The 12,059-nt window shown below is 51.4% G+C and overlaps 1 protein-coding gene across 2 annotated transcripts in view; it reads right to left on the bottom strand.

Annotated features, from left to right (window-relative positions):
• Positions 1 to 4,820: 4,820 nt before the first annotated feature.
• Positions 4,821 to 12,059, bottom strand: part of LOC112994351 (proton-coupled amino acid transporter 1-like) — a 32,521-nt gene continuing 25,282 nt past the window's right edge. For both annotated transcript variants that reach the window (XM_064520896.1, XM_026118632.2), the window contains one exon: positions 4,821 to 8,596. In XM_064520896.1, coding sequence (XP_064376966.1) covers positions 8,331 to 8,596 — 266 coding nt within the window. In that variant the 3' untranslated portion in view covers positions 4,821 to 8,330. The remainder of the gene's footprint in view (positions 8,597 to 12,059) is intronic.

The following is a 12,059-nucleotide window of genomic DNA, read 5'->3' as shown; positions in this document are numbered from 1 at the left end:
CGCCTGAGCGCTCACCCTGCTCGCCATCGCACTCCTCACCCCCATCACCGGTGATGTCCTGGGCAACGGCTTGGTCATTGCCTCCATTTTCAAGAACAAGAAGCTGAAGAAGGCAGGTGAGCCACGAAGGGATGCCCCAGGGCCAGGTACCCAGTTTATCCACCTTACGGATGCCACAGATGGGCAGGGATGGGCTGCTGGGCACAGAGCCAAGCGCAAACACTACTTCATCTCTCTGAGTACCCACCTGCAAAATCAGCTATAACCCCTGGGCTCCCACTCCTACCCCCTCCTCATGCTTGGTTCTTTCCTAGCATGAAATGGCAAAGCGCAGATCTGCGTTTACCTCACCAGTAACTACTGGGAAGTTATTGGAGCTGGGGAGGGGGGGGGGTGTTAAGCAGGCACAGAGCATCACCTGCCTTTGCTTTCCCCACTCCGCATCTCCCACTAGGCAGTGCTGGTGCTCCTGGGACTCAAGTTCTTCCCTGAAGTTTTCCCAGGCAAGGGTTGCCAATTCCTCTGTTTAAGACCAAATCTGTCCTGTAGTCCCTTTCTTCGTGAGAGGATAACCCAGCACTGCCAAGCAGCTGCAGCTTGTCCAATTCAACTGTCCTGCAGCCCTAATCAGAGAGGGCAAATCCCAGCTCTTTTTTAAATGCCTTTAACCAGTTCCTTACACATTGCACCCTGCATTCTCCTGCCTCTCATCCCTTCTGTATACTTCTAACAGGGTTATCACACACTCTGCACGCCTTCACACTCCTGTTGCAAGTAGCACCGAGTGCTCCATCATACCAGGTGCTCCCAGATATTATACGAGCTGGGAAATTTTGCTGTGCTGTGCATAGTGGCAGGTAGAAACTTTGCTCATCCTTTGACTTCTGGCCTTTCAGTGACAGCAATGCCACTCACACCAGAGAGACTGCTTTTTGACCTTTTCTTTTTAAAAATAAAAATAATAATTAAAAAAATGCAGAGATACTGAAAGTTCATACTAGTTTCAACCAGGACATGAGTATTTTCCCTGCTTTTTAATAAAAAGTAGGTCCACTTTTCTCTTCAAAAAGACACACCAACTGTGAAAGTCTTGGGCTGAATGATATTATCTCAGATTTAGCAGACAGAATGCAGCACCCAAATTCTCAGCCTCTTCCCCACTGTTTGCCAAACTCCCCTAAACTTCTAAGTATGACTGCCGTAAATCCTACAACACTTCCCTGCAAGCTGGCAACAACTTAACTCTTCAGATGCTGTCTTGTGCAACAGAAGGGCTGGCATTGCTCTGGTTTAATGACTTTTTGTTGCTCTGATATAAAGTTTGCAAAGCCTCATGTCCCTGCCAAAGACAGTTGTGATGCTGGCTGGACCAGTATCAAAGTTTGCTCTCCCTGTATCTATTCCACTGCCAGAAGGACCAGAGACACAGGAGCTTTGCTGCCCATGCCCATCTGCACTTGAGTTGCTAGTGAGCTCTTACATCTGCAGACCCTCATTTACAAAACCATCACAGCCTGTGGGATGCCCATGTAGGATTAGCCAAGTGTTTTCCTCTCAAACAGCTGTGCTCTGGACATCGTGCTCCGTTGTCCCCTGAAGCCTTTTCTGATTAAAAATCTGTATCACGCACATCGCTCCCATCTGTCTGCCCATACTATATAAATCCACATTTGAGAACAGTAGAAATGTTTCATGTTGATATTGACTCCATTTGCCTGATGCAAAGAAGTTGAGAGCTCAGCTAGGAATGATCATTCACCTCCTGGCTAGGACACAACTCTCTCAATCATCATGAAAATCACTGTACCTTCCATTTACTACTGCCAAAACTCCCAGAACATCTCACATGTGCTAAAAATAAGCCCACTCTCAACTTCATGGGTCTTCAGTGGTTGGTGCAACTATTTAGAGAAATACAGGGGGACTGGGATACTAAGAACAGCTTTTTTTATTCTGAGAGTTGCTTTCAGGCTGAAGGATCCCCAAACACTTAACAAACAGAGCACAGAGACAGCCCTGTCTGCTGGGAAACACAGCCACCCATGGGCAAGCATAGCATGAGGGGAGGGGGAGCTCTGCAGGCAGTGACACCACGCAGAGCCCAAACTAACCAGTGAGAGCCAGACAGCAGCCTGGATACATATACATCCTTAACAGCACTGATAAACTCTTTTACTAAAAAAAGAAAACCAGCTTTGATGTGACCCAAACTGTCTGACAAGTGCCAGCTGGAAAGGACAAACCAGGCTGACCCAGCAATGGCCCTCATGTCACTGTCCCATCAGCATCCCTCCCTGATGAGGGTCCCTCACACCAGAGCCTTCCCTGCCCTAGCCAAGAGGAAACAAAGCCATTGCTGTTTCAGCTACCCAGTAAACAGCCCTCAGGCTCATCTGGAAAATTTGGCAGTGGCACTTGGCTCAGTTGACCAGCAGCCATCAGAAAACTGCTACAAATGTCCCCTCCTAGGGCCAAAATCAGGGAAAAGGAATTGCACTTGGGATGAGTGGGAACCATCCCATTGGATGGTCCTGCTGGTGGTTGCAGCCTATACACAAATTGGAACCAGCAGAGTCAGCACCTCAGCTGGCTGGCCAAGGTATTAACTCAAGGCTTGCAGGGCAATAGACCATCTTTAAGAGCCAACTCTGCTCATCAGAAGTCAGACCCCCTCTGGATTTGGACAGATATTTTAGCTGTTTGGTTTTAACCCATAAATCCCTCTCAACCCCTTCCTTCTAAAAAGGCACAGTTCTCTTACATTAATTTGGGCATCACATTTTTAGATTCAGACATCTCTGGGATGTTTGGAGAAACAGAGGAGAGATCCCAGGGGAAGTAGGATAGCAAAAAGAGCTTTTCTTACTCAAGAGCTGCTTTCAGGCTGGAGGAGGTTAGATTAGAGACCTTCCAAGGTCCTTCCAGCCTGAATTACCCTATGACCCTGAAGCACTTTACAAACAGAGCACAGTGACGGGTCCAGAAATGCAGCCACCCCTGGGCAGGGGCAGCACCAACACTGCAAGTAAGGAAACACATTGATGCATCTACAATGTGCCACTCCAAACCTCTGACTGACCACGCAACAGTTGTGCTGCCCCAGCACCCCAGGCTACAAATCCCACAGGCAGCCCTGCACCCTGGCCAGGGGCTTGCTCTACTCCCAGAAGGGCCCAGGGATGCCACAACATCCTTGTCATGTTCCTACCTGGTCAGCTTGAGGGACACTCACCACATAGAGATACTGGGAAGAGGAAGTCACACTGCCCTACATCCTGCTCAAACCAACTCCTGGCCATAGAACAAGCACCACCTGGTACAGCCAGGCCTCCCCTCTGACCCAGCAGCCCCATTACCCCAGCACAGCTGGGGCTAATCCCAAACTGAAGTGGGGTGCAGGCACTTTGCTGCAGAGCAGCCAGTCCTCAGGGCCACCCTCAGCACCTGCAAACAGACAGCCTGACTTTCCTCGTGCTGCTGGTCAGTTTGTGAGCTCTGTAGTTCCCTGTGTCTATTTTTAATAAACAAAACCTGGCTTTATTAAAGCTAAAATTCTAAAAGCAGCCAGGTCCCCAAAGCAGGCTCACAGCGTTTGTGCACAGCGGTTTGCATGGCCAGCAGACTGTGATGCAGGGGGGAGGAGTCCCTGGTGGCCGTAGCCTCCGGCCCCCATCTCCTGCCCAGTTTCTGCCTTAGCTCTCTGGCATTTCCAGCAGTCATCGATGTGCTGAACCACCTGGCTGGGCCCTCAGCCAAGGGAGGGTGCGGAACAGAGAAGGGCACCTCCGAGCCCCACCTCCTGCCTCTTTGCTGAGTTACTCGTGGGAATGGGCAGCCTCAGCAAAGGTATTTCACCAGGTGGCTGCAGCCCTTTAGCGTTCAAGCCCCAGAAGCCCAGAGCTGCTGTGTTCCCGGAGGTCGTTTGCAGGTTTGTTTTGAAAGGAGCAGCCCTGTTGTGGGCATGCTGGTCCCCTGGGAGCCCCACGGTGGGGGGGAGAGGGTGCCCAGGGAACGCTCCCATGCGCGGCAGCGCAAACTCGCTCCCCTTCTGTGCGTGCTGGAGGTCACTGGAGCCCTGCCCCCCCCTTCAGTGCTGTGGCTGCATTTGCAGGAGAAGAATAGCTGTTTAAAATACCCAAAGGAAAGATGTTTAAAAACTGCTGGAACACCCACTGAGAGGTGAACAGTGTCGCTTAAGTCCGTTCCTCAGCACTCTTCTCTCCTGCCTAATCAGGGCTCCTGGCTTCTGCAGCAGTAATGCACCAGTCAGAAATACCCCCACAATAACCATGAGTTGCCTATGCTCAGCTGGCTGCTCCTCCTGCCCTCAGGTTAAGGTGGTCTAGATCCCCCTCCAGCAACCCCATCAGTCTTTGTACGTTAGGAGGACTTTCCCACTTGGGAGGCACAACTTTAAGAGGGCTAACTTTTTTAGCATTCATTTTCCAAACAGCCCTGCTAAAGACACACTGCAAGAACATGAATTATTCAGCGCTGTGGGGATAATTCTGACTGCAGCGATGCTGGCACAGCACCCAGACATCCTATTGGAGCATGGGCTAGCTCTCACCTCCTTTGATCCGTTGGGTGGATTGGCAACAACTACGCGGCCACCACATTGCAACCGTATGCATGTGCCACACGAATGGAGGCTTCCCGGGTCCCTTGCACTGTCCCAAAAGCCCCGTCCCAGCTACACACCATCGTGGCAGGGCAGAAATGAAACTCAAGCCCACTCTCCCAGGCTGTGAGCCAATAAAGGTATCATGCAGTCAGCGCTCTGATCACAACCTACTTGTACAAACACGTTCAAAAACTCCTAAGAGCAGCAAGACTGAAGCACTTTTATTTGAAACCCTCAGTGGAAGGAGGAGTCTCGTAACCTGGTACAGAGATAGGAAAAGCGCAGCCAGCTCCCTCGCGTGGGGGCTGGCTGTGCAGGCAATCCGGTTTTACTCATGACTCAGTTTCCATCCCTCTGCTAAAGACATGCCAATAGTCCATGTGCTGTCCAGGTCTCCGTGGGAGTCAAGGAGCACGTGTTCAGAGGATCTGCGTAAAGGACTGATGGCTCTACGCTCCTTCAGTACAACATTAAATTTTTCTGTGAAGGAGATGGTGGTTTTACATGTGCTGCTTGTGACAGACCTCCCACCTCACATCACAGAGCCTTTTCATGTAAAAAATAGATATTATTTATTGATTGAAGATACACAATTCAGGTGCAGCACCAGAGACAGGTTCTTCCACTGGGCACAAAACATGTACATTAACTGTTTCTATATTTACACAATTTCCATGGTTACAGAGCAGCCAACAACACACAAGTGTCAAGTTTTAACATTCACCTGGTCCTGCATCAGGTCCTCGCAGCTCACCAGAGCTCCTCAGTCCCACCAATGCTGCTAGACCCCATTTCCAAGCACCCCCTGCTCATCACTTCTTCACTCCAGCATGATAAACCCACATACCTCACAAACCATTTAATGCTCCCATGATATCTCACAGCCACCACAGAAGTGAGGTCTTCACCGGTGACTGCACAGTAAGTCAGGACGCTACATATCTGGCCAGCAATTCCAGAAACGAAGCAGCTCGGCTCCTGGCATTCAGCATGTGCCACCCAGTAAACCCAAGTGTTTCAGTGCACTCCCTCCAGCACTGGCTTAAGCCAACCCTTTCACCAAAGCGATAAATTCCCAGGTTGACAGCTCAGGCACTATGTGCATGTGGAAGGACAGTGGGGGACGTGTCACCAGCGCACCAAGGAGCCTTAGAGCAGGTGCCCATCAATTGCAGCCAGCTTTCCGCTACGAATCATTGAGCCTGGGAGGTCTCCGAGGCTCTTAACACAAAGCGATTCTGGAGTGCAAATCTGTATCTTGCCTCATTGGCCGTGTGGTGAAGTGACTGAGCCAGGCTCCGATACCTTCCCGGGAACAGGCAGCTTTCCATAGATGATGTGAAGCCATGGCCTTTAATATTGCACTTGTTCAGGATGTAGTGTGTGCTCAAGCTCCCCCTCTGCCCGGCCTTGCCTCCTGCCAGACCCAGCTTCTTGCAGTCACCCCAAAGGTGACCCCCATATTGAGGATTTGCCTTAGAAGTTTCCTGTCGCCGTGACCCAGCAACACCAGAGCAGGCTGAAACCTTCACCAGAAAAGATTCAGAGGAGATAGGATGAGCTTTGTGGCTACAGGAGCCCTGAGAAAGTAGAAAGGAGGTGAAGGACCATAAAAAAAAAAAGAGCTGTTGGAGCAGTGAACTACCTACCCACACAACTGCTGGCAAAGCCTGCAGAAGTCAGCAGCCCCACAGACTGGCACAGCAGCGACCAGTCAAAGCAAAGCGAGGAAATGGGAAGTGGGTCTCAGGCAGCAGAGCAAGATGCTAAGTTATCAGCCGGCAAGGAGAGAAACTGCAGGGGATGCTTCTCTTCACCACAGCTCTTCCATAGCATCCTTCCCCTCCTGAAGCCAAAATATTTGTGCATTGCTAGGAAAAGACATCCTATGGAGGATGCATTTGCTGTCATCTGCCTGTCTCAAAAAAAATCCAGCAAAAGGGCGAAGAAAGCCAGAGGAGGCTGGAATTTTCTGGAGGAGTCCACAGTAGCAGCAAGCAAGCAAGAGGAGAACAGAAATACAGGAACTACGCCCAAAGCGAGGATGCCCAGGGAGCTGCTGAAGGATAGCAGGGGCAGCATTTGGCACCAGCAGCAGCCCAGTCCCCAGCATAGGTATTTTTGCTCAAGAAATTAAATGCAATTGCAGGGAACTGCCGTGTTCAGAACTGTCCAGGACCAGCTAAGACAGAAGTGACTCCACATCACTGGATGCTGGTGCAGAAAGTCCAAGAGTTTGCAGGATGCCAAAGCAGCTCTCCCCCTAATTACAGCAGCTTTGCTTGTCCATGCCTTCAGCCTGCTCTTCCCAAAGGGGAAAAAAGAAGCCTAGCAAGGCCACAGCACTGGCGCAGCCCTCGGGAAGGACCGGCCCCCCCACAACACACATCAGCCAGAAGCAAGAGGGACAAGAGACATGCCGGAGAGAGCTGCCTCCTAACAGGGGACATGAAGCTGCATCAGAATTAGAGGGTGCCACCAGGGAGCAAGCAGGTCCAGGAGAAGGGGGAAGGATCTGCTCTCCTTTTCATGATTTAGCATTCAGCAATGAGACTGCAAGTACAACCGCAGAGGTGCTGGGCTAGCTCGAGCACTGTAAACAATGTGTATTTCTGTGCAGAGACCCAGCACAGTGGTGACCACCCAGGAACACCACTGTCCCACGCAGTGGAGCACAACAGCATAGACAGGGCTCCTAGCTGAAGATAACCAGGTCACTCAGAGCCCCATGCCGGTTTGCTCTCTATGCGCCATGCAAACACTTCAGAAAAAACATTCATCAGATATATGATCTAAAGGGAAGAGAAGTGTTACTACTAAAGCTGTGGGCCAGGGTTTAGCAAACCCCGCCACCTAGTCCCAGAGCTGCCATGCCCAGCACCGAGACTCCAGCAGTCTGCCCCACGTATGGCCTGCACAACGCTAGAGACAGCCAGAAATGGAGGTGCAGCACAGCCGGCATCAACGCTGGCAAGTGCCCAAAGGCACATAGCTGCCAGACGCAATGCCCATGTCCTGGGATCTCTGGTCACAGGAGATCTGGGAGTACCTCTCACACCCAGCAGGCATGGGACCAGCCCCCACCCAGGGGCACCCTGCCCTCTTTGTCTCCAGGACTTTCTGCACCTCAGGCGCTGCCCTCTCTACCCACAGGGAGCAACTCCATGCTCTTCAACCTGAGTTGAAGTTTCTCTGTTGCCATCAAATAAAGTGCTGACAGGAGGAAAAGAAAAAAAAATGGGCACAGAGAAAAGCAGTCCCTGTTCCCTACCCCTACTGAAAGAAAGTGGGAATATGGGAAGGTTGGAATTTAAAAAAATAAAATAAAAGCAAAATCTAGATTCCCAGGTTTCCTTGCCCCTCAAAGTGACTCTATTTACATGGGTACCAACAGGGCTTGTTTTGCTATCTCCCCTGCCAGAAAAGTCCCTGAGGAAGGCACTACTCCAGCCACAGGCCAGACTTCACCTCCCCCGGCTCCAGAAGCCAGCAGAGACCCTGTTGCACATCAAGATGGGTGGCAGTGATGCCTGGGCAGTGTCAGAGGCTTATTCTCTCGTCACCAGCTCAGCCTCATTCACACAGACCAAAATAACCACATTTTACAAGAGGGGGGAAACTTCCCTAGGAAAGTGGCAACGCCCAGCCCCAGTGCATTACCGGGCTCCGGCACAGCTTCCGGAGAGGCACGTGGGCAGGAGGGCCATCACTGCACTGAGGTGCTGGTGGCGTTCACAACCACGGAGGGAGTAGCCAGCTCCACCAGTGCCTCATAGGTCCCGACCACAAAGCCCAAGAAGCCGAAAAGGCTGATCGCAACATCCTTGATGATGACGATGGGGTGCATGCCTTCGGTGTAGTAGGTGGCGATCTCCAGGAGCGGGGGGAAGATCAGAGCCAGTGCACTGCTGCTCACGGAGCCCACCAGCGAAATGACGATGTCCAGACGCGGGATGAGGATGGCCAGCACACCTGGGGAAGGAGCAGACAGTACGGTTAGCAAGGCACAAAGACACTGCCAGACAGCAGCAGAGACCCAACCACCCAAGTCAAAGCAAGCAAAGCAGATGGTATCTCTGACACCTTCAGTTGCACCTCTGCCCTTTTGCCTGATACAACAAGAAAAACATTCATCAACATTCTTTGAAGAGAGGGTTGCATGTTTCCAACCATCTCCCCAAGCAATTAAGCCATTACATTTAATTAACAGAGCACTCCACATAAGTCAATCCCTGTTCACCTCCCAAAACAGAGGACTAAAAGCCTCCCTCCACCCAACAGCAGCACCAGCTCATCCCAACAGACCCCAGTCCCCTCTGGCAGCCCCTCACACTCATCACAAACCACCACCCACACCAGCTGCAGCTAAACACTCCTGTACTGTGTGCCACCAGGGGACTCAGGGCATCACTTTGGAGAAGACAAAGCCACAAAATCACAAGAAAGTGGCATGTGGGGGGCACACCTCTCCCTCCTGCAGCCCTTCTACACTAGTTCCCAGGTGCAACAGGGATGCAGAAAAGATGCGAACTGGAAACACCTGGGGTAGAGTCCCACAGGCAGAGGTGTCCATTCAGAGGGAAACCACCCCATCTTTTCCAACCTTTAGTTGTTTTTACCCCAATACCAGAGCCAAGTGAAAAAAATCTACAGATTTTTAAGCATCTGCCATCTTCATCTAACCACAGCAATAGGTCTATCACCACAGAAGTAGCCAAGAGGAACGCCACCAAAGCCTGACAGCTCTGCCACATGCTGGATGGAGAAGAGATCACGCAGACCCAGCAACCTTCAGTCTTGCTGCCAAAGAACTGGTGGCTGAGACGGCAGACAGACAGGCATGATGACCCCCTCAAAACAGGCCTGCTTTCACTGCAGTTGTGCTTGTCATGCTAATGACATACTGGGCACGAACAGGGCTGAGCATGTTGATGGCAAGAGAAGCAGCAGCTCTAACCCACGGCATGGAGGCTATGCCTGTGATCTGCAGCTGAGCGACACTGCAGGATGAATGGACACCCAAGGAGGAAACGCCATGCTTGTCCCCGAGACCGGCTCCTCCATGTAAAGGCTTCGCACTCAGCTCCACCAAGGCTGCCTGGCACAAACTGGTGCATTTCCTCAATGACCTGCATTTCGGGGGGACCAGGACATTAAAGGCTGCAGGAATAAGTTGTAGTTTCCTAGAAGACCCCCAGTTCTAGAAATAGGAACAAAGGATGTGATTGCATTAAAAGATGGTCAGTTTGTTCATGCACAGGGCTGTTTTCCCCCCATAATGCAACCTGAGAGGCCTCTGTTAGAAAGGAATCGATAAAATCTATGTTTCATGACAAAGCCACGCAGGAAGAGAAATCCCGAACAGTGCTGAGCCCAGTTAATTGGCCAGAAAGCATGCCTTCAAGGCTGCAAATTGGATTTTCCTCCAATTAGCGTTATGACACTAATAGTTATGGAAACCCTGCCTTCACAAGGAGGTGAGTCCAGTGATATGACTCCTGTTACATGAGGAGTCATGCAAAAAAAATTCCATCTTCCCATTCTCACCCCTATTCCCAAAACTCATGCTGGAAGAACTAAACAGCAGTGGGGATGAGGCAAGTGGTCAGCACAGGAGATGTCGCCCTGGGCAAAATCAGGGCAGGGCAGCAAGCTAGAGGCTGGAGCAGGGGAGGGCCATGAGTCCCATGGGAGCCATCAGCAGAGCAAGATCCACCATGGGGAAACACTTCATGCTTCCATGAAAGAGGTTGCTACAAGGTCAGGATGGTGATAACCTGGAAGGAGCCAGGGGGAGAGAAACAAGATGATCTGCTCCCAAAATCAGTCCTACTGCAACAGGCCACAGCAAGTGCTTTCCGAAGCTGCACAGCTGCTGGAGCAGCACAAAGTGGAGAAACCCTTTGAAGAGGGCCTCAAGAGCGCCCAGCCACCCCCAGGCACAGCACCACCACACAGAGAAGCCATCAGGCTCCGCACATCCCACTGGCTTCCACCCAGGAATCAGCAGGCATTTTGCTTCAGACTTGATGGGGCCCTTGTGGCTTAGTTAAGTTTTCCAAACTAAGGGCACAAGGAAGCAAGAAGGATTTGTAGGACTTGAGTCTTGTCATCAGCACACCCAGCTCCTCGGCTCCTGACTCCGTGTCCACAAGGAGGAAGGACCAGAGCAGAGATGAGGCCTCCCAGCCAGGACGGCAGAGCAACACCACAGGGAGAGGTTTCTCCCATTTCCCCACATGCAGCAACTAGAAGCCTCCCAGGTTTCAACATGCCACTCCAGCATTGCCTGGCTGCCTACATGCTCTCCCTCACCATCTTGCAGAGCCTCGCACTCAGAGTAAAACCAGCCCTGTGCTACAAGTGCACCCACCCCAGTACAGCTCCTTGCTCACATGAGGGCTGCTACTCCCCAGCTCCATGACAGACCCCTCTAACCAACCTGCCAGCATGCTGCAGACCAGAGAGCACTGGGGTGGCAGCACCTGGCCGGGTTCCCTCTTCACACCAAGCTCTGCCCATAGTCCCAACATTCACAGAAGTCACATTTAATGTTTCCTGGCAAGGCAGAAGCACCTGCTCTCGAGGTGCCAATTAAACTAGAGCTTTTCTGCAGCTGGGTGAGCAGAAAGCCCTTCACTAAAGGATGAGCAGGATAACTGCCCCCAGCAAATTGATGCTGCTTGCAGGAGGGGAGGTTTTGGCATCCCTGGTCACCACAGGAGCCAGCAGTCACGCAGCCCATCACTTCCGAGGTCTCTTCCTCCACACCTGGGGAGCTGTGAAGCCTTAGAAACCCCACAAAAGCAGGAGGCAACAAGAAAAAGCTGCATCTCCCCACCTCTGAGCAAATCCATTTGTTTTGCATGTGTTTAGAGCTGTTCCAGAGAGAGAGCACCTATGGGAGAACATTTGTTAAATAAGAATGTGAGCCAAAAAAAATCCCCCTGGAAGGCTTTTTACAAGTTTCACTTAATAGCTGCAAACTCCTGAATGTTTTCCCCCTCTTTCTGTTACAAGATGGAAGAGGAAGTGGGGAAGGATCTTCTCCTTCAAACAAGGGTATAACCCCAAACACCACCACCACAGCCCAGCCACTGGGGCAGTCTCATGGCTCCTGTGTCTGGCCGGGACTTCCAACATAACCTAAGGTTACTAATGGCATAAGGCAGCATTAGGTGAACATGTTTATATTACTGGGTGCTTCAAACATTTGGGGATAGGACTCAATCCTGACCTAAGATCCTTCCTCTAGCCCAGGCAACAGCACTGTCATGTGCATCGTTTGCTACGGGCATCCTGCCCTGATGAGGTCCTCAAAAGCCAAGCTGATGGAGTCATGAAGTCACTGCAGCTGGCCTTCTCCAAGCTGCCTAGGAAGATCAAGCTAAGGGTGCGAGCTGGACAGACAGAGCTCCAAGGAGGAGGCACACAG

The sequence above is a fragment of the Dromaius novaehollandiae genome, chromosome 15, assembly GCF_036370855.1.
Source record: "Dromaius novaehollandiae isolate bDroNov1 chromosome 15, bDroNov1.hap1, whole genome shotgun sequence".
In the NCBI taxonomy this organism is placed as follows: Eukaryota; Metazoa; Chordata; class Aves; order Casuariiformes; family Dromaiidae; genus Dromaius; species Dromaius novaehollandiae.
Note: the sequence above shows the minus strand (reverse complement) of the source record. Positions and strands in the feature narration are given on the sequence as shown.